Source organism: Anastrepha obliqua, chromosome 1 (assembly GCF_027943255.1).
Source record: "Anastrepha obliqua isolate idAnaObli1 chromosome 1, idAnaObli1_1.0, whole genome shotgun sequence".
Taxonomy (NCBI): Eukaryota; Metazoa; Arthropoda; class Insecta; order Diptera; family Tephritidae; genus Anastrepha; species Anastrepha obliqua.
In genome coordinates, this window is record NC_072892.1 from 121,039,986 (window position 1) to 121,067,672 (window position 27,687).

Consider the following 27,687-nt stretch of genomic DNA (forward strand, 5'->3'; position numbering starts at 1 on the left):
AGCTGTATGCCAGAGCTTTAATGAACGAAGTCATACTATCCAGCAGATTTTTTAGTTCAGGAACTTGTACTCAATGAACGAAGTCGTACTAGTTCCAAACTAACTAGTTTTGAACTAGTTGTAAAATGACCAATTGGAGCTATATGCAAAAACTATCCATCAGATTTTCTAGTTCGAGAATAAGTATAAGGTGAAATAACTCATACTAGTTCCAGAGTGACTAGTTTTGAATTAGTGGCATAATGCCCAATTAGTGCTGTATGCAAAAGCTTTAATGAACGGAACCATACAATCCAGCAGATTTTTTAGTTTAGGAACTTGTACTTAATGAAAGAAGTCGTACTAGATCCAGATTGACTAGTTTGGAACTAGTTGTAAAATGTCCAATTGTAGCTGTGTGCAAAAACTATGCAACAGACTTTCTAGTTCATGAACCCGTATTCGGCGAAATAAGTCATACTAGTTCCAGAGTGGTTAGTTTTGAACTAGTGACAAAATGCCCGTTTGCAGTTGTATGCAACAGATTTTCTAGTTCGTGCACTGGTATTTAATGAACGTAGTCAGACTAGTTCCAAAGCGACTGGTTTCGAACTAGGTGCACAACGCCCAATTAGAGCTGTATGCAAAATGAGTGTTTTTCTGTTCCGTTTATTGTTTTTCTGAAGATATTTTTTAAAATAACTTTATTTAATTTTTAATATTTTTTTAAGTTGCTTTCATTTAGTTTTTGAATAAGAAAAAAAAAAAACAAATTCTTTCTGAAATTTTCATTTACCAATTTTTATATAATTTTTCAACTGGTCGAAAACTGATGATTTTCGACAAAAAGTTGGACTACACTCTTTTTCGCTACACTAAAATACCAGTTGCATTAAAAAAAGATAGAAGATAAACCGTTTCAGCTGTAAAGCAAACTGGTATAGGTACGGTGTGAGTGAGGTGAGGGTGTTCAGAACTCATAGAAACTTACACCTACCATTACAACTACTCAGATACTATACTATAAGAATACCCTTAAAACTACACACATACACCACGTATATAAGCATGAACGGTTTTCCTCGCCTAATACGTTTTGGATTCTTTCATCTTATTTTTCAAGAGCAGTATTTTCCACATATACATGCATTTACAACTATACGTATTTATGTGTACACACCTACATATATAAAAAAAACTGAAAGCGGATCCCAAACACCTTAAAGTAATATACATCTAATGGCTCTTCAGCTTCGCCGGTAGTGAGCTGTGTGTAACATACTGCACACATTTCTGGCTATAAAATACCAATTTTCTTCAGTAACCAATTCATAGCAGTGAGTGTGTGCTAATGTGTGTATGGTTTTTATAGAAAATAAAATCACCCAAGGACAATCTGCATTAGATGTATACATATGTGTGTATTCATGTACGCAAGTGTAGTGGAATTGATGTATAAATGATTCCTCCAGCAAGAGTACTTTACATATTTAATTGAATTTAAGTTATAAAGAAAAAAAAAATGTGTAAAAAATTACACTCACATGAGTAATGTCGTTTTATGCATGCACGCGTGTATGTATGTATATGTACTTAGTATGTAAATATGTATGCAACTTCAATAGCTTGATGTGCACTTTCTTTCTTTTTGCCAATTACAGCCGAAAAGGATCCATATCCCATAGATGCATTGCCGACGTGCAATCACGCACTGTCTGTGTGCCAGCAGGAGCGCAAATGCCTGAAGCTCTTCGAGGATTTTAAAGCGCATTGTAAAGTGAGAGACAATAAGTGCAAAATGGAGAACAGGTAATGGAGGGGAAATTGTGTAATTAAGAAGTTATGGAAAAATGGAATTTCGTTTTTTTTTTTGATACTTGTTTATTGTCACATTTGTACATTTGTGTGCGTATACGTAAATATTTCATATTTGAAATTTTAGTGAACCAATCCATCTTTATTTTATTCTCATATCAAATTAGTTCGAAATCTCGTCACATGCCTTCACGGGCATCAGAATGTGGTCAGCCTTTTATATTTTTTAAATAAACTGTGACAAGTTCTTACTCTGAACACTTAAGTGAATTGAAATTATAGACTCGAGTTGATACCTTTCAAAGTATTCGACAGTTGTGTTAGTAGCTATCCCTGGTCTCTGCCTCTAATCTAATAGAGAAAGAACGAGGTGGGCCATCGGCTGGTTTATTTTAAAATCATATGCAGATAATTTTCAATACTGACAGCTTTTTCACACTCATAAAATTGACCGAAACTCATATGGGTAGCATTTAACTCTAATTTGAATTATTCTATTTGTATCTTAATTTTTGTTATAATTCTGTTCTGAGGTAGTTGACTATGACTGATCGTTCGATTTGCTATTACTTCATTATAGGTCTCTTTGTCATTAAAATTTATTTTCTACTTTTTAGTTCGATTAGCAATGAAAGCGTGTTTTTTTAGTTTTTTAAACTATTTTTTATTGATAGTTTCATTTCAAAAATATGCATTTTTCTTCTTTTGATGAAGTACCTATTTCAAGAGCTAAAATACAAGCAAAAGAAATTATGTGAATGGTATGTGGATTCTAGACCTTTCTGCCATCCATTTTGCTCTTTAATGACGCTGGGCCTTTTGCCAAATTCCACTCGTGCGATTACGTAGTCTGAACTTCCGTTTGAATCCAGAATGTTGCTGTCACCAAAAAGCTTCTGTGAGAATCGTCCTGACATCTTCAGTCTTAGAGCATAGCTTTAATGGTAATGGTAATTTAATGGTCTTACCAAATTGTTTATGGTAGTAGGCCGGTGTAACGACCGATATTTCGACTTTTTTCATGAATCTTTTTTAAAACGGAAATAAAATGCGATCGTTTTAAAGTTTTTACATGTTTTTATTGGTGTTTTGAAGTATATAAAAAAAAAATTTTTAAAGTTAATTTTATATTAATTTGTTTAAAATTTTTGACGTCAAAGTGGAGTCCTTAAAAAAAGATGAGTTGGTTCGGGGAAACACACAGCCTTCCAAAGTCGTCTGAAATGAAAAATTCAAAGAGATTATTATTCTGTAGACTTTATTTTAGGTCCCGAGTGTAAAATATACATAAAAATAAAAAAACAAAACAAAAAATCAAATTGGCGGACTTGTGAAAAAATGTCTCGAAATCTAATTTTTTTTCTTCATATATTGTTTAAATTAAATAGTTCATTATTAAAAAATTAAATGTTTTAAAGGTCCGGGATCTAGATATGTGTGTCTAGAATAACGGGTTAAACTTTTAGCTAAATCGGTTGAATAGTTTTGAGTCAGTGATTCCCCGAAATTTCGAAAACATGGTTTTGAGAAAAACGCGTTTAAAGTTCCGACAACAGCTGCTGCTGGCGTGTCACACGCTTTCATACACACTACGGCGCGCTCTCTTATTTTAGGTATACATAACTTTAAAAATGATTAAAATTTCTGTCTGAAATTTTTATAGTATATTTTTATGCTGTTTTTCTTCCGAAAAATGTAAAAAAAAAATTCGATTTTTTGAACCCGTCACACCGGACTACTACCATTGGGCACGAAGAGTCTCGTTTCGATATGTTAATCCGAAATTTTCAGAAAAATTGCATCGTTCCCAATTTTAGCTTACCAAAAAGAAATTATACACAAGCGTTTTGTAATCATCTGGGATGCTGCTAATTAATATAATTTACAAAATAAATTTTCATTTAAGTTTTCTGCCACATTTCTTGCAACATGCCATTTTCTCTCGACCAACCTTTAGCAACCCGTCGCTGACACTTATTAATTTTACATATCGCTAAAACTCCCGCCCTGCAACTTTAATTTAACTGTCTGCCAGATAACAAATGTAAGCTAATGCAATAAATTCGTTTTGTTTTATCAGTGGCGCTAACTTAATTAAATCTATTGACATTCTGCGTCAACATGCCGCTGTTAATTAGCTTTTCCATCGGCGCCGCTCCATGCACATCCAATCCCCTGTCCGCAACACAACGCCCCACTGTGCCATTCCGCAAAGCAACAAGTCACTACACTACTCAACAACTATTAAAATCAATTATTATCATCGATAATGAATTTTACATAATTAATAGTCAATAGTGTGGGAGCGACAGCCACTGCGGCACACAACCGAGCGTTATCGGAATTCGGAGCAAGTAAGCAGCTGAAAGAATAGGTGGCTACCACAACGACAGCGTTTCTTGAGCTATACCCTTTTCTCGTTTCGGCGCTGCACCAATGCCAAGGGGATTTGAATAGAGTGAAAATAAACTTACCGAGTTCATAACTGAGTTCACTTGCACTTTGTGGGCGTCAGAGTCTTTTCATTTTCATTTCGCCCCTTCTACTCAGCGATTCGTGCAACAGCATATTGTTGGGTGGTAGTTAGGTTAACTGAATGGTTCACTGTGGTGAAAAAGTCAATATACTTACTTACGGCTGTTCGTTTGTAGGATTTCACTTACTCACACTTCGTAAATGCGTGCACACATACATGCACACGAGTATATGTAAACTTCTTCCAAGCACAAGTTTTTGTATTCATTTCTAATTGAAATTTGATTGGGAAGAAAGCCGGCAACCACAAACCACAGCCCTTGGCGATTTTGTCGCAAAGCCAGCACAAAAAAGTTGAGATGAAATAAAAAAAAAATAAAAATAATAATAAAAAATAAAATTTATTTGATCACAAAACTAAGAGAAGTATGGAATGTGGTGTCTAGCAAACAAGTAAAGTCAAAGTCGCACTCTACTCGGAATTTGAAAACTTTGTATGCATGTGCACATGCTTGTATGTATGTAGTGCGATTACATTGTAGTTTGCCGATCATTGTGAAAGTTTTAATGCACTCACCCACTAGCTTTATTGTTATAACTTGAGCTCGAGTGCATTAGTTGAAATGTGAATAGTTGGACAAATTGGGGATATACATTTTTTCACTAAAGGGCACATCCGTGCAAATTGCATCGATGTGAACCTATACTTAGACATAAATATAAAAGATAATGTAAAAGAGAGCAATTTCGCTTGCACTGGAGTGTCCAATAATTTTGCAAATAAATAGTTTTTGACTCATACGAGGCATGGAAATTCAAGAGTTCGAAAGTGATGGTAATTTACAGAGTCCGGCACTCGAAGTGTTACCAACTTCAGACCGCTCGGGAATCAGCTTCTGTTAGTTGGCTAAATGACAGTCCAGAGTTTAATTTACAAGCGCTCGGAAGTATTTTGCCGAGAGTAAACGCGAAAAAAGAAAGTCTGTAATGGTAAAATCATAACCAGCGATTATTCGTGAGCTGGAGCACCTCAAAGTAAATACAGTTTTTGTTTATCGCACCATTACTCGTTACAATGATACTGGTAGCATCGCAAAACGTCACGGAAGTGGTCATCAAAAGACCGCAACGTCACGTGAAATGGTTCAAAAAGTGAAGAAGCGATTTGAGCGAAATTTCCGACGAAGTGCCAATCAAATGGCGAAAGCACTGAAAATGTATGACCGTAGCAATCGCCTCGTACTAAAAAATTATCTCAAATCAAGCCTTACAAGATCCAAATGTCAAATGATCTCACACCAAAGCAGCAACAAGTCAGACTTGAGAGAGCGAATGAGTTGCTTCGCTTGGCCGTAAGCGGTCAATTTCTGAACATTGTGTTTTCTGAAGAGAAAATTTTTCAAATTGAGCAATTCGTAAACTTCCAAAACGATAGGGTTTATTTGACCGATCGTTCATACGAGAATTTGAATTATCGATTGACCACTAGGAGACAGCACCCGCCACAGGTAATGGTTTGAGCCGCTGTAACCACAGATGGGCACTCTTCAATCATTTTCATCGAGCAGAGCATGGCGTCAAGGTAAATGCGAAATGTTATCGTAAAAGTATTCTGGAGGTGGCTATGAAGCCGTGGGCGTGTCCAAAAAATCATTTCGGTGGCAGATCATGGACGTTTCAACAGAACTCCGCACCATTTCACAAAGCTCGAGTGAACCAAGAATGGCTAAAAAACAACGTTCCGAACTTGACAACGTCCACACAATGGCTCTCAATTTCACCGTATCCGAATCCGATGGATTATTCTCTTGGAGCCATTTTGGAAAGCAAGATCCGAACTAAAAGTTTTCCCAGTCTCGCGGCGCTGAAAAAAGCCTTTGTCCGCCAGTGGGCCAAAATACCTGCAAGTCACATTCGGGCTGCTTGAGATTCGTTTCTGGACCGTCTCAAGGCAATAGTCAAGGCAAAAGGTGGGGAAAATCGAGCAAAGGTATTTTGATTCTTAATTTTGTATTATTTTCACACATTTTTTACTTCGAATTGAATAAAAGTAATTTTCCAAACTAATTTTATGACCTTTTTAATTGGTTACACTTCGAGTGCCGGATCCTGTATTTGTAAAACGCAATCAATTTAAGTTACTAACAAAATTTTACTATCAGCCGTAATTAACAGGCTCTCCTTTACTCTATATGAGGATTCCATTTAGCGCTCACAATTGGCAACAGCCTTGGTGAACCTCTAAATTAAGAAGCTTATTATATATTACAATCATCTTCTTGACATTTTTTGGAGCTTCACAAGCAATTCGACCTTAAAGGGTCAAGGAATAAAACCATTGCTGGATTATCAGTACGAAAATAAATTTACCCAGCCTAGAAATAAATGGAATAGCGTTACCTCTAAAGGTAGAGGTTAAATATCTAAAAATTATCATAAATAAAGAACTAACTTGACAGGCCCAACTCAACTTATTACTTGAAAAAGCAACGAAAATTCTTTGCACAACAAAAAACTTTTGGGTAAATCCTGAGGCCGGAGCCCTAAAATTACCTTCTGGATCTATATCCAAATGGTAAGGCCTTTTCTACTATATGGGGCATTGACATGGTGGACAAAAACCAATCAAATTTCAGCAACGCTATGTAGGTTACAAAAGGGCGCAAGAAGGACTACGGGAACCACCTCCACTGCTGGGATGGAAGCGCTTTTAAATCTATCACCACTAAACTTAACAATAAAAGAGGAAGCTGTTATGCAGGGAAGCTGATCTACCTTCATATGAAAGAAAAATTTAAACCAGGAAATCTTACTGGACACCTCAATATCCTGAACAGGGTTGAACATGCAACATGCATGACCCAGGGGAATGACCACACGGAATCCGTACTCAATTTTACTCCCCCGCATAGGGGAGAGTGGAACACCAGCCCAGCATGGCTATATGTGACTCGCAAAAATGGTTTACAGATGGATCAAAAACGCTCCGTGGGGTGAAATTTTGAAATTCGAAAAGGTCGAGCCAAGGAGCACCAGGAGATTTGGTGGTTCCTAAAACACTCATTGTATTTACAGCTCTGGAAAGAGGGTAGATAGTCAAGGAGCTCCGTGGGGTAGGAGCTGGAATAGTGAAGCCTAAAGCACACAAATTTTTTACACTGAGTACAAATACTACAATTTTCCCAGCGGATCTTTTCGCCATAATAGAAACAGAAACAGTGGAAATCGTTTCCAAAAGAGGGTTCGAAAAAGTAAAAATTAAAATACTTTCGAACAATTAATCAGTCCTCAAAGCCTGAAATAACTTTACCTTAAATCCAAAAGCTCTCACAGAGTGTTATAATGAACTCAACAATCTGGCGACTTTTAATCAGGCTTTCCTGACTTGGGTACCAGGACTTGAGGAACACGAAGGAGACGAGCAGGCAGACATTTATGCCTAAAAATAGGTGGAGGGCCATTTATTGGGCCAACCTAATTTGTCGACTTTAAAAGATATGAAACCTGAAACATGAAACCAAAGAATGGGTTCAAATAAACGCAAGGAAAACTCGAACGGCACAAACGGCCTTCATCATTCCAACAAGTTTCCGTAATTTAATACCAACAGAGCAAAATCTGCTCTAACCCTAGACAAAAATGGCCTCAGATTACTCTGTGGAGCACTTACAGGCCACTTTGTCTGCAATAAACATTTCAATACAATAAGACTATCTAGCGCTAGTTTATGCAGATTCTGTTTTCTATGAAACATTTATCACTAATTGTGAGGCATTAGGTAACAGGAGACACAAAATCCTTTGCTCGTACCTACTAGAGGATGAAGCCTCACAAATGCTCCCTACTAAGGAGCTGGTTCGATTCCTTGCAATACTAAATAATTAGAGTTGCGCACTTAAGGGCGCACCATAGATCAATCTGGTCGAAGTACAAAAAGGCTTTAGCCTAACCTGTACAATCTAATGGGTACCAATCTATCAGTACGAAATATTGATGCCTATTGAGCTCATGCCACAGTTCGTAGGAAGACAATCGACGTCTCAAAGTCGGCTGAATGCTCGCTTACCGAATTGAGTTGTTTAACAGTTGCTTCTTTAACGGGCTGTGTAATATTGTGGGTTACCCTGATGACACCCAAGATCATCCAAATTCATAGGTGTAATTTCGGCTCATCAAACAGGCTAGCAAGCATGCTTGGAATAGCTCGCGATTACTAAAATGTGGTTTCAATTGCTTTTCTCGAAATAAAACCAATAAAAGCATATGCCAATTATGTCACCACCCCAAAATCCAAGCCAAACTGTTACTATCTCTGGGGTTACTCCAGATTCCCGATGACCACGAGTGTGTTTTCTATTGCTTTAAAGAGTTCCAGGTTGTATTTGAGTTTGATAAGTAGTATCCGCCATACTCAGTCAAGAGGTTTTTGGACTTCCAGGGTTGCTAAATCCTTGTGGATTCCACCGTAGAGGAGTCCTGCATATTTCGCCGGCATCTTTGCGCAAAGTGTGGCATATCGAATTGCCTGCGTTTGATGATGAGCTCGATTGGCAGTTCGTTAGTCGAATTAAGCAACTCCTGATTTGAAAGAAAACGAGACCACCAGATTTTCAAAATTCTCCACAAACAGGCGCTGACGAAGGGTAGCAGCTTTCAGATAAGCATGAATGGAAGTGACAAAGACTTCTAGCCATATAATATCACCGCTTTTAAGTTAGATTTAAAAATTCGTAGCATAGTTTTCACGGATATAGAATTTTAAATCCATATCTTGTACAACTGGGAAAACGCTGCACGAATTTTGTTGATATGGCGGCGATGTATTCAGTCGTACCCCTTGCTGGTATAATTTTACTTCCGAACCAGCAAAATTCCGCCTTATGACTGAGCCATATACAGTAAATCGTGGGGCCTCGTTTTGCGAGCAATTTGCGGTCATTTATTAAACCAGAGGCTCTTATTCAGGAAATAGAAGTAAGACGAAGACGATCATACTACCTTCGAGCTTTGAGCCATCTGTGTATGTATGGATGGAGTCTACTTGTTTTAGATCGAGCCATTTCCACTCTTCACTTGAGGGTCGTAGAGTCATGAACATTGTAATGGCTATTGTATGTGTGAGGACATACTCCCCCTATCCGGGAAACTCCGAAATACTAGTTAAAATCTTACTGTTTGACTCCCATAAACTTGCAGCGTGCAAAATATGTACCAAGCTTGTGAAGTGTTCTGTCCCTTGCGAAACATATTTCTCATTTTTGTGAACTGCCCTCTGTAAATTGAAACAATCCACGAAAAAATTAATTTCCTTTTAATGAATTTTCTTTTTTAAGTTGCCTGATTTTTATAATTTAAAAGTTTTACCCGATCTTGAATATAGGCGATGCTTTTTATCCATATTTTAATATTTTCTTCCAATAACAGAAACTGGTAAAAGTACATTCTCAAGGCGGTATCGACCGTATGTGCTTCCATTAAAATATTTCACAAGCCGTTTGAGAACTACAGACAAGCGTGCTAAGTGAATGAAAAATACGCAAACAGCCTATGTAAGGCAGAAAAAGCGAAGAAAGTGCAAAGATGATTTTTTTTTAATTTTATTAAATTCTCTTCAATTTCATATCAGATTTTGCGGATTTCTGGCGGTATTAAGGAATCCGCACTCTGCTTAGTCTGAGCGAAACATTCCCCACTTACATTCCTTCAAAAGAATAGTTTGCGGCGGCAGTATTTGGAGGGAGGGCCTGGTGAACCTGCTCACGGATGGCTCGAAATTGGAGGGAAGGGTTGGCAGAGGAGGATTTTGCGTGCAGCTCCCCATCGAAAACAAGTTCAGGTTGCCAAGCCACTGAAGAGAGCTTCAAGCGGAAGTAACAGCAATTAAAGGAGCAGCTGATTAGCTACCCACTTCCGTGGTAACTGTGAAGAAAGTAAATATTTACTCCGTTAGACCAGCGGCAATTAGGGCCCTAGGTTCAATAACGGTGCACTCGAAACTGGTTGGGGAATGCCTGACTTCACTTTCGATTGCCTCCGAATTTTTCGATATAAGGCTCAACTGGGTACCTGGTGACCGTGATATTGAAGGAAACTGCGTGGCGGATGAGCTGGCTAGACAAGGAACCTATGAAATGAGAGAAATCGAATTCCGTTGACTGCCTGCCATCTTCTCCGGGGGAGGTGGGCTTCGCGTCAATACAGCGAACGCTGGGAAAGTACACAAACTTGTAAAGCCGTGAAATCTTTTTGGCCTTGAGTGGATCGGAGGCGCTTGGGGGATCTTCTGAGTTTAATAAAATATCAAATCACGAATTTAGTGGGTGCCCTTACAGGAGAATCGGCAATACTTCGAGTCCGCTTTGCGTCTGTTGTATGGGGGGATGATCTGGAATTGTCTCGCCACCTTCTCCTTAGCTGCCCTGCTTTCGCCTGCCCTAAGATTTAAGAGTCTGGGCCCCAGTCCCTCCTGCTTCTTTTCTCCCTAGTCTTCTTATCTCCTTCACAATAGTATCACACACGTATTTTTGATTTTCGTCGTAATCTGCCCTCTCTATGGGCAACCGTGTCAACCTAACCTAATGATTTCTTATTTACACCATTAAGTAGGGATAAGCAAATTTTGTAATTTTCTTTAAATAATTTATCTGCGCTTATAGTTCATATAAAAAATGTATGTATGTCCATTTATGTAAACATAAAATTATATACTCTTATATTTAGTCTCATATCACCCCAACCACAAATGCGTGTATGTACTAACGTTTCATCATAATTTCTTTCTCTCCAAACACCACAGAGATGCATGTCACGATTCGTGGACGAATTTACGCCTCTCGCCCATGTTCGGCTGTATCTGTCCGAATAATCATATGAAAAAACGCTGTGATCGTATATTTAATATTGTAAATCACAATCCGTGTGTGGGTAAGTTATGAGCAAAAAGAAAGAAACATAAAAAAAAGAAAAAAAAAGCTAAAAAACAAAAAACAAAATTGCAATGCTAAGCAAGCAGAAAACACAATAGCAGCAGCAACTAAGAAAAACAGTAAAGATAAAGTAATCAACCGCAGTGCAACTACATATTTACAACAACAACACAGCATAAATTATGCAAGAGTAGCGTAAAAAAGTATTTTCGCAATCAATTCATTTTGGATAAGTAAAATAGTAAAAGTAAAGGAACCAATATGATTTCTGCACCACAATCAGCAAGCGATAAAATTAGAAGAAATTCGCAAATTCGCAGCAAACGCAAAAATTTAAGAGAGAGAGAGAGTAAAAAAACGAGAAATTTTAAGCAAACAATTGTTTCTTAAAAAAAAAATATTTTTTTTTACGTTTTTTACGTTACAATTTTTTTAATTTTTCGTTCTTTCCGTGTTTTTTTTTCTTTTTGTTGTTTTCTGTTTTTATATCTCTACCTACTTATGTATGTAACTCTAATCATTCTTAACTACCTAATTATTTATTTTAATTTCGTTACTTCCATTTCCGTTTCCTTTTTGTTTGTTCTGTTCCTTTACTAATTCGTACTTCTAACTCATTGAATTTTTCCATTCAAACGCTTTCAAGAAATGTATATTTTTAAAAGTAAACAACCAACAAACGCACGCTTTTGCATCAACTCAAACTATGCGACTGAATTTAAGAACCTACTTAAATACTATATACCTCCTAAACTACTACCTACCTATAAAGCATACAAATACAAAACGTTTAAGAAATCAAAAATGAAAAAAAAGCATAAAATTAAATCTGGCAGTGTTGTTCACCTTCACTTTAACACTTGCAATCACGCTCACTAACACCCTACTACGCCTCAACTCGCCGCTACCAACATACATTTACAAGCCACCCGCTCATCCATTCACTCACTCGCTCGCTCATTTGCTCATCCACCCGCACTCACACTTACTCACGCCCGCAACCATCAGCCAGCCAATTATGTAAAGTATGCTTCTGTTCTGACAATGTCGTGCACTTTACTCACTCAATCAACAACAATTTCCTACACCGTTGCTACACCTGCTTACTCTCTAAACCTCGCTGGCCTACCCAGCCAACATAGCGCTAACGCTTTCTTACTCTATTCCATTACTAACTACATGCTACATACATACATACATATATTCTTCTTACTCACATAAGCTATTTTGCATCTTCTCCATACTGCATCTGCATTAAAATTTACACCTTACGCATCTCTTCTACTGCTTCTGTATTCTCTTTGCAATCCAAGCCTGTTCGTTCGTGTTTGCTTGTTTGCACATACTTATACGAGTATGTATGTATGTTTGTTTGCTTGTTTGTGTGAATTACTGCTGTAGCAATTTGTTGAAAAGCTATTGCAACTGTATATCTAAGTATGTATATGCACTTAGCATCGGCAATCACTGTTGTTGTCACTGGCTCTGTCACTGTCATTGCCATCAGCGCCAGCACCGTTGGAGTCATCGCGTCACTCACCTTAGTCTCAATTCGTTTAGCTTACCTTAGCAAACTTAGCTTATCAGCTAAATCTTGGGCACATTAACTCGTAGATATACATTCCTACAAATATACATACATACATACGTACATACATATCTAATGCATATCTTATAGTTAGTGTTAGCGCCTGGTTTGCTTTTTGCTCTCATCCTGATTGCAGCAGCATCTTCTTAAGTATGGCTTGTTTTGTTATTGTTTTTGTTATTTTTGTGATTGTTGTTGTTGTTGTTGACGCACTGCATTCATAATGTTGACACTTTAAATCATTCGCTTTGTCGGCCATAAAACGGTAAGCTAGAAAAGTGTCTGATATTTTTGAAGCTTTGAAGGAAACTCGAATGCTCCGGAATGTATGTGCATATGTAGAGAGTTTGATGCTCGGCAAGTTTGCCTTTGAGGTGACTATGAAATATTCATGCATTTATATTATAGTTTTCGTAAACTTTGTGTTGCAGATTAGACCATTTCGTGGGGTCTGATTAAGTACAATTAAGTGCTTTGAAATGGCTTTCATTAGAGACTGGCTAGCTGAGACGGCTTTCAGAGTCATCAAATTATTTCTAAGCATGATGGAAATGAAATCTCAAATCTTATAGCCTATTTCCAGTGAACATTTAACAGTATTTAAGAGTTCTGTTATCTTTCAAATATAGCAAGAGTTATGGTGCCAGAGTCAATTGAGGTTTGCTTATATTGGAGATTTGCTAACAACAGATACTCAACAGATTTGTCTGTATTTTTATACAAAGAGAGCCATGATGTAATACTGCGCCCGCTGTTAAAACAACATGTTCTGTTAAGCCAGCAAAGTTGAGTTAACTTCGTGTACGAGTTTATGAATTAGTGCATTTAACACCTTAATCAAAAAGTTCCGGGAATATATTCAGAAAATTCAAATTAAAAGTTTATTTTTTAAAAGGGATATTATCGCCTACAAAGTATAATAGTTCCCAACATATTTATGCCAGTGTTTGATCCTGCTTTCGAAACTCTATTTTAGATATAGCCATCAGAGCCGTAATCGATTTTTCCTTTGCTTACTTCTTTTCGGCTGTTAAAACGCGTTCGGAAAAAGAAATCCGTTAATTTTGCGTAAAATTTCAGATTGTCCAATTTGGCTAAGAATAAGCACCCTACAATTTGTTGCCTTTAAAGTGATAGCCCCATAATGCCTCTCTAATAGAAGTCTTGGTTCTTATTGGCAAAAAACTTCAGTAATCGATTTTCATAATCTTCTCTTGATACTAATTTCTTATCACTCAGGAAGTTTTACAATGAGAAAAAAGTTAGAAGTCGATTGGTGCCAGGTCCGGACTACGATGGGGGATCAATAAGTACCCGTGTTAGAAATGAAGACACCGTTTTAGAATGATACACTTCTCCCAACGCTCCGGCCATTTTCTTAAACTCTTCAAAAAATAGGATTTGTCGAACTCTCCAAAATACGCCTTTGTTTCGGCAACGACTTCCTTGTTTGAACTAAATTTTTTTCCCGCGAGCTAATATATTTCTTGATGTTAGAGAACAAGCAAAAAGTCGTAGGGAGCCAGATCGGATGAATACGGACGGTGCGGCAGCAATTCATAACGCAATTCATGCAGTTTGGCGGCGAAGACTCCTGATGAATTTGCTGGTGCCTCGTGGTGAAACAGCATCTACTTTCTCGCCAAATGCGGCCGTGTCTCCTTCAATTTCTTGTGAAAGCGGTTCACAATCTTGGGTTTTAAGAAAAGTACAAAACGTATTATAAAATGGAATATTTATGGACAAGCATCCGAACCGAAGGCTCAAAAGCCGCCATTGACTCATAAATAGCTATCGGCCATCATAATTATTGGATAGAAAAACAGCGTAGTAGTAATTTAACCCCTTGTTTAAGAGCAACTACCACGATAACCTAACCTAACATCTTGGCTATGGATTTATTTAAGAAAATATTTTTTGGTCGCTTGGATTAAGATATGAAAGCAGTACATTTTACGTAAGATTTCATTTAATAGTAAAAAAATATGAGTTTTACATGAAGTATTAAAATGACTTCAGTTTATTAGAGTTGCAAAACAAAAACAAAAAATTTATCAAAAAAACACGACATCCGCTCTTAGGGCAAACAAGTGCTGACGTCAAATGTAACCAAGGCGTTAAAATCTCTCGAATGAAGTCCATTCATCAAAAGTTGCCTTGTATGTGTGGCTTAGTGGCAAAACAACTAGTTTTCTAAAAATTAAAAATATACACAAAATTTCGAAATGAAGCGAAACCAAATGTATGTACGTATTTAAGTTGAATATTTGACACTTTTCTTCTCTAATTTGTAAAATAATATAAATACACCCATACATACATATATCTGCATGGCATTACACACTACATTGTTGCTACCTCTCATCCCGCAAGCTAACCGTGTTCTACTATAGATCATTTTTTCTTGGCTATACAACAACACACAGTACGCACGCACATCCGTTCACTAGCGCAAACTTCTAAAGCAAATCATCACTTTTTACGAATTTTCTATTAAATTTTAATATCTCATCTTTCGTTCATTAAATTTATACAGCCAATCTTTTCGTTTTCCTTTATTTTTTGTTAACTTTATTGTATTTCCATTTTCTTTTATTGCTTGAAATTGTATGCACCTGTCGTCGCACCACATCACGTCTAAGCCAGCACCGAATCTAAAGCAGAACTGATTATCGAATATAATAAACTGTATAGAGTATGCACATTTTTGCCATTTTCCTCACTTTTCCAATATTCTAATTTGTATATTATTATATTCTGTATCGAGCTTAATTGAATTTCCTTTGCACTGGCGTACCTAAGCGCACACAGCACTGCTCTTTGTCTCCTCTCTAACTTCTCTCTTGCAGATAGATTAATATTCTTCCCGGATGGTGCCATACCGAAATTCAAGCAAAAACAAAAGCAACACCACAACCGGACAACTGCAACATCCTCGTCATCATCATCATTATCATCGTCCTCATCGCTAGCTGCTAATGCCACGAATGGTAACCAGCTCTCGAATAGTATAGCAGCGGACGAGGAAGAGGAGGATGATTACGATGATCGCATACGCGCTGAAATCTATTCAAATTATCCGCATTACCTGCACCCGCCATCGTGGGGTCTCAACAATCCGCTAGTATTGGCCTCACACTCTCCGCACACGTACGACGATGAAGATGAATCGCTATTGGAGATACCCGAACAAAAGCAACAATGGCAGCGCCAACAAATGGCGGCGCACAAGGTGGACAAAAATGGGCGGCGTAACAATGAGGGCAGCAATAGTGGCACGGGCATGGATGGTGATGATGTTGTGGTACGTTTGGACACGGATAGCACTGGTCGTCACTTTTCTGGTCTTGATACCGGTGTTGGTGTTGGTTTTGGTTTCGGTTCGTCCGGTGTGCTTGATGAGTCCATAACTGATCATAGCAGCAGCAGCGGCGGCGGGGGCGGCGGCAGCAGTATCATCAATAGTAATAGCAATCACGGCACGCACCGCATGCACGAGTTTGTAGATGGTTTCACTTTTACAACATCACCGGCAACTGCATCAGCACCAGAGTCTGCACTTCCGGCACCGCCACCAACGCACCTACACCACAACAAAAAGCACCAAAAAACTGCAATGTATGTGAGCTAGCACCAGCACTATGTGTGTGTGTGTATATATATATATTTTTTTTTATATTCTATTATACATACCGCATATTCTAAGTGTGTGTATATATGTATGTAGTAGTGCATGTTTAGTATAACTCAGCAGCAATAACAACCAGTTACACGCACAAGCACTTACACGCGCACAAAGCACGCACACACATGCGCTCGCACAACTACAGCAAGACAACTTGCAGCACTCAAGCAATATGCACCAATACACGTGTATGTACACATACATCTAAGTGCATATAGACACATTTAAACAACTGTAAATGTTAAGACATTAATATTCTATGAAATTTTAAAGTTACCATCGTCAAACTTAATTATTCAAATGGTAAAATGTGCTGAAATTTTGTGAAAATATTTGAAGAGCAGAGCTTACGAAGCTCGGGTGGAGCACTTGAGTTGTGCAAAGGGCAATTGTACAGGTCTCAGTACATGTGAAGTGAAAAAGGTTAATTTGGAAAATTTTGAACATAGATTTTTATTGCAGGAATGTAGGAGATGCCAATAAGGTGAAATGCCCTGCAGTGAAATGCTAGACTACTCAGCAAACATTGTAGGCCATGACTTGGCATTTGGCGTGATGGAAAAAGTCATACTAGTTTGAGAGTGCCCACAATTGCACTAGTGGCAAAATGTTATTTTTTGGAGTAACTTTTAATTTAATAGGATAAATATTAGTTATATTATTTCGTAAAGCTTAATCGGCATTAGGCTAGCTGATCTGCAAAAAGATTTCAGGATACTAGGTATCTGGAGTCGAAGATATTATTTTATGTAATTCGTGAGTTACATCGCGAGTTTTTAGGGGTTATATACAGTTAGGAGGCCGAGAAAAATAAATTTTCCAGAATTTTTTCTGAGAAAACTATTAAATTTATTGATCTATAAATTTGTACACATAGTAAAAATATTTTTTTGCAAAGGAGCTATAGCTGATCTATGAGATATATATATATATATATACATATAATTGGCACGTACACCCTTTTTGTTGGGTGTTTGGCCGAGGTCCTCCTCCTGTTTGTGGTATGCGTCTTGATGTTGTTCCACAAATGGAGGGACCTATAGTTTCAAGCCGACTCCGAACGGCAGATATTTTTATGAGGAGCTTTTTCATGGCAGAAATACACTCGGAGGTTTGCCATTGCCTGCCGAGGGTCGACCGCTATTAGAAAAATGTTTTTCTTAATTTGGTGTTTCACCGAGATTCGAACCAACGTTATCTCTGTGAATTCCAAATGGTAATCACGCATCAACCCATTCGGCTACGGCAGCGACCACCTGATCTACGAGAGCTCCTCTCAAAAATACGTTTTGCGGTGACCTCTATACCTCTGAACTGGATCCTCTGCAATTAAAAAACCAAAGAGATTGCGTTAAAGTAATGTTAAATCTAGTAATTGGTCGAAGGAATACGCGAAATAAATTTTTTGACAAAATGGCGGTTTCTTAAAAACAACAAAAAAAAATCGAGTTTTGACCAAAATTTAGGTTTTAAATTGTTTATGGAAAAAAAAAATTTATCGGTGAGAAAAAATCTTCGATTAACTACTAAAAAATATATGTATTTAAGAAGCTCGTGTTAAATTTGAAACCAATCGGCTTTGAAAACACCATTTTGAGAAAAACGCACTTAAAGTTTGAAAAGCACTTTACACAGGATACAAATTCTCTGAAACGCCTTTTCAAATTTGCGTGCGACTTCGAAAATATTCACCGGAACAATATTAAATTTTCGGTTTATATTTTTAAATATATGTACATAAGAAAATAAAATGAAAAAAAAATCGATTTTATTTAAATTCTAACTGTATATAACCCCTCAACAAGCCGTTCAGCCTTTTGTCACCGATATCTTTCAAGGATGAAAAATATGTTGATTCTAGGCACATTTGTCGAGTCCTACAGAGAGCAGTGTACTGCCAAAGTACTAGTAGGTGCTCCAAAGCACGTCTAGCATTCGCTTCGTTGCATGTGTTACACGCATCGCTCTGAACTAATCCCATTTCGGATGCGTGATGTAGGGCGAGACAATGTCCCGTCAGTACTCCAACCAATATTTTGCAGTCTTCTCTAGAGAGTGGTGAAATAAAGTTTGTAGGTCTCGTATTCCAAGTCCTTGGCAGTTTAGTACGTGGTTGAGTGTTCCCAAATCGACGGCGTTTCCAAAGCTAGTTCCTCACTGAGTTCCTCCGTTTTCAGAAAGGAGAGTGATGGGTGTATTTCTGACGTGTTCAATCTCGGCAAGGAAATATTTACCTCAGCGCGCTCATCGGCTCTCTCATTTTCTTCTATTCGTTTTTTTCCTGGGATCCAGTAAAAAGTGAGTTACCCATTTCCGCAGAGTTCATCTATTTGGATTGTTGAACAAATTTCGAGTTAGTCTAAGGAGCCATATTTCTTTAATAGGCGCTTGGCTATCAATGAAAAACGAAATCGGGAATGCGTTACCTTCGTTTGAAGACTAAGTCACAGAAAAGCTTGATAAACAGAGTTGAATGTGTCCAAAAAATTTTTCCTAAATACGCTCTACGCTCATTGAACTTTGTTGAACAAATTCTTGCCTATCAATCTCGTTTGCTTTTGATTTGCCTAAAGTCTTTGTAAGTAAGAAGACGCACCGAAGCTGGTACCTCTGTCTTCACTGACGGCTCCAAGATGGAATCAGGATTCAAAGCAGGGGTTTCCTCTAAATAAGCCAATTTATTTAGTTCCTTAAAACTGCCAAATACTGCTAGTGTTTTCAGATAGAAGTCTTTGCGATCCTGCAGGCATGCAAAATGCTTGGGGAACGCGGAAGCGAGAGAGATATCAACGGTTCTTTCGTTAGTCAAGCCGTGATCAAGGCTCTGACAACGCCACGGTGCAGATCCAAACTAGTTAACTACTGTAAGGAGGAGATCAAATCTCTTCGATGTGCAGGTAACATTTCCCTAATCTGGGTTCCAGGATATAGGTACACAGAGTGAAATGAAATTGTTGATAAGTTTGCTAGGAAGGGAACTGAATTAGTCCACCCCATTTAATTTCCAAACGCGTAGCTGTGTTTAGCGGTCTTTGAACGATCGGTACACTCGCGGAAAAGCTAGGTTTACGATTTAACTGCCATTGTGGAAGTTGTTCAAAGAAGGAAATGGTTGAGCGTTTTCTTTGTAAATGTCCGGGTTTGGCAGTTAGACGAATAAGGTCACTGTGTGCTCCTTTCGTCGACGGCCTGGGGCAGTGCGCCAATCTAGAGCCCATCAATCTTCTCCCTTCGATCAGTAGCTCTGGCTGGATGTAGGTATCTGCCTATTGGAGGCCTCATAATGGCGCTCTAAATGGCACTTTAGTGTTACTTGGGAAGTGCCAGAGTGGTACTTCAACAATTTCACTTACCTACCCACGTAACATCATCACTGGCAGTATTGACTACTCTCTTCTTTTAAAAGAGATTAATTTCAATAAGCCACAGTGCAAATTTCGCAGCTCTTTACATTTCTATGGTGCAAAATGTAAAACGGAGTATTCGCGTAATGATCCTCTGGTTCGAGCTTTAAGTGAATTTAATTCAATTTCGAGTTTTATCCAACCAGATTTTTTATCTCCACAAAGTTGCATTTTTAAATACTTTATATTCTATTTTCTAAGGATTCATGCAATTAGGATAGATATATAGATCAAAGGTATGCCATTTTCTGCCGAGAGGCGCCTGCTATTACAAAAAACTTTTTAAATCATCATCCCCGGAATTATACAAAGGAGGATTAGGCAAATATAAATATTGATGAAGTCCATCGTTTTACGTTTTTGTCATTATAAACTAGTTCCCCAACTGATCCTTATAAACTGATTCTGGATTAGACTGAGGAGTTCGTTGAATGGTACGCTGCTTATTAAGAAGTTGACTACGTATTCCATCAACTGGTATGAGACTCATGCGTAGACTCAGAATTGACACGTTATTGGACATGGACACTTCAAAAATACCACTTTTTGACATTGAAAAAAGGCAGAAGACGAACCACTTCAGCTGCAAAATAAAATTCGTAGTAAAATAGTTCAGAACTAGTAGGTCTGACGGTGGGGTATTCGTACTTTTATGTGTAAATGAAAATTTTATTGAATTTACATAGGCACATATATATGTATATACGTATTTGCAACATCAAAAGCTTGAAGAGAAATTTTAGCTTGATTTCGGTAACTTGAGAAATTTAAGTAAAAGTTGCTTAGGGAAATTCATTTAAAATTTATATTGCCAATGGATTACAAAACATAAGAGGGGGCAGAGTGTAAAACTTAGACGTACTTGCAAACTATGTCGAAAACTATAGTTTTATTAATTTCTCATGAAATACTTTATCTAAGAAAGAAACTTTTGTTCAAAAAAAAAAAAAAAGACTTTAAATTGTCACAAAAACTTTGCAAACTCATTGCACAATAAGAAATGAATAAAAATTCAATGAAGCGCTCACACTTTCGTAGTCGACGTCAAGAGAAAAAACTTAATAGTGATAGTAAAATTCGTTCATATTTTTGTGATATAATTCATTTAAGTAATTAAAAATAATGAAAATTGAATGAGCTAAATGCTGTACTTAAGATATACTCGCGGGCTGTAGAAGGTGTTAAAGAGAAAGTGAATATTGATGTGTTAGGTTTTCTCCGGTTCTTTACAACTATGACAGAATATATGTTGTAAGGGATGCCCATTTTGGCGGCTTGTTCTCCGATAGACCAGAAGCCAGTTATGACTGCCGTAAGTCTGCAGGTGTCCCGTCGTTTCATGTTTATTAATGTCGACGATTGCTTGAGGTTGTAGGTGAGCCTTAACGTTCTTTGTTAGGTAGTGTAGATTAATTATATACCGTCTTTGACCGCAAACCAATCATCGAAGCGCGGAGAGCCCATCTTTATTAACAAAAAATGGTTACAAATTTAATTTTCAAAATAATAGCCATCGCTAGCAACACATTTTTCCCATCTCTCATGCAATTTGTGGATGCCGCGCCAAAAAAATTGGCCGTCTTTGGCCGCAAACCAATCATCGATCCATTTTTTGGTTTCTTCGTGAGAATTGAAGCGCTGCTCGGAAAGTGCGTGGCCCATCGATGCAAGCCAATGATAATCGGAAGGCGCCAAGTCTGGTGAGTAAGCCGCATGCACCAGCGGTTCCCAATCGTACGTCTCCACCAATTACCGGGTCGCGCTTGTTCGATGTGGCGGTGCATTGTCATCAAGAAAAATCACTTTGTGACGCCGATCGGCATATCCTGGGCGTTTTCGGTGTATAGCGCTGTTCAACTGTTTCACCTGGTTTTAATAGCTCGTACCAAATCATACCACGCTGATCCCAGAAAACACACAGCATTGCCTTGCGGCCGAGGCGATTGGGTTTGTCCGTTGTTTTTGGCTTGTGGCCGGGCAGACCATACGATCGTTTACACCTGGGATTGGTAAAATACACCCATTTTTCATCACTCGTAACGATTCGATGCAAAAGAGACTTCCTTTTGAATCGGGAGAACAGCATTTCACAAGTGATTTTTCGCTTCTCTTGCTGCCTTTCAGTAAGTGCATGCGGCACCCATCTTCCGACCTTTAAGCGTTTGTCTTTCAAATGTTTGGAAATGGTTTTTTGGGCACGAAATTCGACATTTTTAAGAGGTGTTGAGCTTTTCTATCTTATAAAAGGCTTTCAAGCATTTGATTCATATGGAAGAAAAAATTTCTGTAAAATCAACGGGATTTAAAACTGCATACTCAGAAATCTTCTTAAGGTTTTGCTTAGAAATTTGACAATTTTGAGGCAATGTTTTTTTTTTTTTTTTGTTTTGTAAATAAAGTTAAATTTTGTGTTAATTTTATACAAAGTTTGTAGCTTTGTGTTATATGTTTGTTATTATGGCGGTTTTTTTTTTGGATGCATGAGAGCTATCAATATCGATAACTGGGGTTTGACATCATCGATCCTTATTTGTTTCGAAATTATGGAGCAAACGCTATCGAGTTATGCTGACTGAATTTTTGTTTCCCAAACTTGATCAGCTATACATCGACGACATTGGGCTCCAATAAGATGACGCAATTTACTATACAGTGCGCTTACAATAGATTTTTTGCACTATTCAAGCCACCATTGACGACATACGGCCCTATTTAGTGGAAAAAATAGCAAAAAATTGTACTGATCGAATGGACGATGTGACTCGCAGCCGCGGCGGACATATGCCGGATATCATATTAAAAAAAAAAAAAAATAATAATAAATGTTATCTAATTATCTACCAAATGGTAATGAAAAAATTCGATCCAACAATATTTCGGTTTTTATTATCACTTCAAGTTCACAAACTCCTAAAAAATCATCCGATAGAATGCAATATAGTTTCAGAAAAATAAAGAAGGAACACTGAAATTGACAAACAAAACACAAAAAAAAAACAAATTACAGAAAAAAACAATAACAAATTAATAACAAAAAAAGTGAAATCTTGGAAAGCCATCATGCTTCTATTATTTTGATCCACCCGAGTGTACGTAATAAGAAAAAAGAGTCGAGATAGATATATTAGCAGATATGCTCAGGATGAGAGGAGTCGATTTGGCAATGTCCTTACGTCCATCTGTGCGCATGATAGCTCGAGGTAAAATTAATAAAAAAATGTATTAAATTCATTATTGTTTGCCGTGAACTTAAACGCACGTGGTATGTTTTTAACAACAAATTTACTTAAAGAAAAAAAATAAAAAAGTACAACTCCAACTTCTAGCTGAATAAGTTAAAAGAATTAGTTTCCAAATAAGTAGTTTTCACGAATTTAGCACTTTTCAAATGACTAGTTTTGAGATTGAGCAGAAAGTGGGAATAAGTGTATTTAGCGAAATTATAAATTAGATAACCTGAAGCGAGGCGTACTCAAAACCCAGCTACGAAAACCAGTATACAGACAATTAGCACAAAATAGATCGTTTTTAAAACTATTCGATGCTAGATCTAAAAAAGTCTAAATGAATTATTGCTACTTCCTCTATTCTGTCCCAGAAAGCAACGCATAATAAGCAAGCCACTTCTTAGATATTTGTACTACTCATGCAAAATGTTTAGTATAAATACAAAAGTATCGACGATATTTCGATAGTGAGGCTCTTGTCTCTTCACTCTGATTAATAAAAAAGGAATTCAAAGCAACAGAAATGCCGGGTTTTCTATAGGGGCTTAGCATAGCGTTTGCGGAGGTCAATCGTAGAAATTACAGTGCTTAAATTGATTACGAGGCTTCACCTCCTAAGTTGATTTGCTTGTGAAAGAAGTTTTATTTTACAATTTCATAGAATATTCATGTCTCACATTTTCAATTCTATAACTTTGATTAAGTATGATATTAGTCTGCAAATTTATATATTTTATTTAAATTTATCTTCTTCATGCTATGCCCTGTATATTTCTCTCACCTTTTGCACTTAAATTAATCTTCGAAAAAATTTCACCACAAAAACCAAAAAAAAACAAAATTAGTTCAAGCACAAATTCGCACAAAAGTATTCATCTTAGCGACGAATTAACCACCGGCAGAGATAAATTATCCCACCGTTCGCGCACCTACAAAGGTGATAGCATGGATGAGAGAGGTAAGTAATTGATTACGTAAAATTATTGGAATTTACATATATTCATATTTAATATTTCAAAAAAATAAGCAAATTTTTTATAAGCGGCAAGTAATTAAAATTTGCTCTTCTAGCGGAGTATGAATGTTTTCCAGCAATAAGATTAATTTAAAATTTTTTTTAGAAAATTAAAAATTATTAACGGAGAATGGGGAGTTGTGAGACGGGTTTTGTTTTTGGACCCGTATTACTCAAAATCTTAATATTCTGCATATGTCAACGATGGAATCTTTAGTCAATGAATACTGGAAGCTATTGGTATGGCCTATTTAACAAAACTACAATTTTCCTTAAAATTAAAATTGTATATAATAATATAAAATACAATATAATGTATAAAAAATGCAATGCCATCAATATGATGATTCGCAGTGAGAACATGTGTAATAACCAGTTCGTTAATTGGCACACTTTAGGTGCACAGCTCGATCGCATACATTGCAATGAATGGAGTTGTTTCTGCTTAACTTTTTCGGCATTGCACCTTTGCAGATGATGCAAAAATCTTCTTCTTCTTCAAATTCTAATGAACTTGAAATTATTGCTGCTGAAAGATGCGTTAAAACGTCGAAAAAAACGGTGTCTCACAACTCCCCACATTTGTTGTCTTACAACTCCGCAAATCGTTGTTTTTATAAATGGCCGCGTAGTCATAAACACATCGAACGTTCATGCCCAAGTGAATGTGTAAATTCAAAGCTAATAGGACAATTAATAATTTGTATATATTAACATTTGCAATTTGCTTCAACAACTAATCGAATGTATCGCAAAACAAATGATGTAAAAAACTTACCGAGAAATTCCGAAACACAGTAACTGGAGAGACGCGTCGAATGCGTGCAAATATGACCAATGCTAGCTGAAAAGTGAGATCGCATCGAGAACACTTGTTGACACTTAAAATCGAATGTAAACAAATGAATAATGCCGAAAGGTAACAATGTCTCACAACTCCCTGTGTCTCACAACTCCCCATTTTCCCCTATTTATTAAAATAAGAGTATATAGTATTCAAAAAAAAAGTTCCAAAACTTATTTATAAGCGCAAGATTATACAGGGTGGTCCAACTAACATTTGTGATAAGATTCGGCTATAAATTAAAGGCGCCTTAATATTTTTCATTGACTTTTTTATTGGAAAGGAGTAAGCCACGTTATATGCAATTTACATAAAAGACGATGGTCCAGTCTAGAATGCTTCAGAATAAAAAGCATTTTGTGACAAGCCCGCACAGAAAACTGTCGAACTTTCTTCTGAAACTTGGAAGAAACGACTTTCGGTCGGTATTATTACAGTACACAAACATGGGGCCACCATTGGAATCATTGAGGATCCGATTTATCTGTCTTGCTAGAGGAGGCGGATAGCACTGATCATTTTCTCTGTGAGTGTCTTGCCTTTGTTAGAGCAAGGTATGAATTTTGGGTTCTAATGTCATGATAATGACAAATATTCATTCTCGAAAACTGTAGGATATTTTCATATTTGCGAAAGAGTCTGTAAACCTCCCACATGGAAAGCTATTTCTGTCTCTGTCTCTATTCCATCATTTCTCTTTCCCTCTCCCTTTCCTCATTGACCATCTACCGTTTTATTTGAAAAAGCTTTGAATATATATAATTGGGAGTGCGTCTTGTTGTTGTTCCACAAATGGAGGGACCTCCACTTTCAAGCCGACTCCGAACGGCAGATATTGTTTTTTTTTATGCGGAGCTTTTTCATGGCAGAAATACACTCGGAGGTTTGCTATTACCATAGACACGATCGCAATTAGAAAAAACTATTTCTTCATTTTGGTGTTTCACGGAGTTTCGATCCTTCCATCTTCCGAATTGTAGTAGTCACGCACCAACTCATTCGGCTACACCAGCCGCCTGCTTTGAATACAGTGGGATTTGTAGTCTGATGAAATTTAGGAGTTAACATTCTCACGGTGCTTCTTGGCTCGCCTTTTTCAAATTTAATTTTAATTTTCAGGCCCTGCTATTAAACAGAGCAATCAAGTTTATTTAAAGAACTTCCATGGCTGATGTTACTGTAGCCATTTCGGTGAACCAGCCATAGCCATAGCAAAGACAACCCACCTGTAGTTCGTAGATGGCATAAAACTGTCTCCGTCGTGGAACAACATCAAGATGCACACCACAAGTAGGAAGATAAGCTCGACCAAATACCTATTATCTCTAAATATATACAGTATACTTACGTATAATATATAAATCCTAGAAGCCTATTTTTAACACATTTTTCTTGCCTTCGATACTTATTTCACCAATGATAACTTCAACGCCATGTTTTACGTCTTGAATCATCTCTGGGTGGTTGGCGTCAGTTTCGTCCTTAATGGTGCCTCTCAAAGCATAACCTAGAGGAGTTGTATCGCTGACTTTTAGCGGCAAATTGGCATCACAGTTCCAGTTGAATATCCCACTTTTGAATTTTTTAATATTTTCAAATTTTTTTTCTAAGAGATTAGCAAACCATTTTGAAAATGCCTAGTCGTAAACTAAATTTCTGAGACATCACGGATGTTATTTCAGCTATCAAAGTGAAATAAATCGATATTTCAAATTCAAAACAGTTGGACCATCCTGTATACATTTTTTATAAAATTTTTAAAAATATATGTATCTATTTTGTAACTACTATTTTTATGCATTTGTATGTGTGCACTATGGTAAAATAGCTTCAAAGTCATGTCGAAAATTTCAGTCAAATAAAATTTTGCCAAAACACTTTGGCTATCTGGCTGAATACATTGTGAATAAGCATCGACTTTTGTTTTTGTTATTAAGGAAAATTAATTTTATACAGCGCTATCAAAAATTTATTTGATCAGAAAATGGAAAACTCGTTATTCAGCATTACTGTAAAACCATAGTTTCAGGTACTTTAATTTTTTTTAATTTTTGGGGACATACTTTGGACATTTGTGAAGAGAAGTTAAAAACAGAGAAAATTAAAAAAGAAATTAAAAAAAAACAGTTGACAGCACAGGTAAATATGGTAATAAATAAAATAAAAAGTGCATGTAGCGTAGTACACATAACATAAGTGAAACTTTGAGGGCAGGCAAAGACAGAGGGAGAGACCCGAGAGAGAATGAGAGAGAGAATGAGAGAGAGAGAGAGAGAGAGAGAGAGAAAAAAAGAATATATATCTAAATAAGTTCACAACATTTGCACAACGTGGCAACAACGCGCACTACTCCGAGCGCTTATCACCCGCACAAACGCAGCGATTCCAGGGCCGCAGCAACGCCACAAATTACCGCACGGAAACACCAATAAATCCGACGCCGGAATGGATAGCATTTTATAGCACGCACAAGCACTAGCCAGTAAACGGAAATAAGCGCCAAAAAGTTGGTACCAAAAACAAAAAACGCCAAAAAAATTGGGACCGAAAAACGCCCCAAACAGTACGCATCAAGGAAATATAACGCCAAAAAGTAGGCACCAAAAATATATTTCCTACAAGTTTGCACCAACAAACAAGCGCCAAAAATTAGGCAGTAGAAATTAGCAACCACAAGGAAAATCTCAGGAAAAATAGCCTAAAATGTATCTAAGATATATATAAGGTAT

General features: G+C 37.2%; 1 protein-coding gene across 1 annotated transcript in view; it reads left to right on the forward strand.

The window, feature by feature from the left end:
• The window catches only part of LOC129237016 (uncharacterized), a 189,443-nt gene that overhangs the window by 45,373 nt on the left and 116,383 nt on the right, over nucleotides 1-27,687 (forward strand). The window contains exons 4-7 of the mRNA XM_054871379.1: nucleotides 1,641-1,788; nucleotides 11,066-11,193; nucleotides 15,633-16,401; nucleotides 23,945-24,057. Of these exons, the coding sequence (XP_054727354.1) occupies nucleotides 1,641-1,788; nucleotides 11,066-11,193; nucleotides 15,633-16,401; nucleotides 23,945-24,057 (1,158 nt within the window). The remainder of the gene's footprint in view (nucleotides 1-1,640; nucleotides 1,789-11,065; nucleotides 11,194-15,632; nucleotides 16,402-23,944; nucleotides 24,058-27,687) is intronic.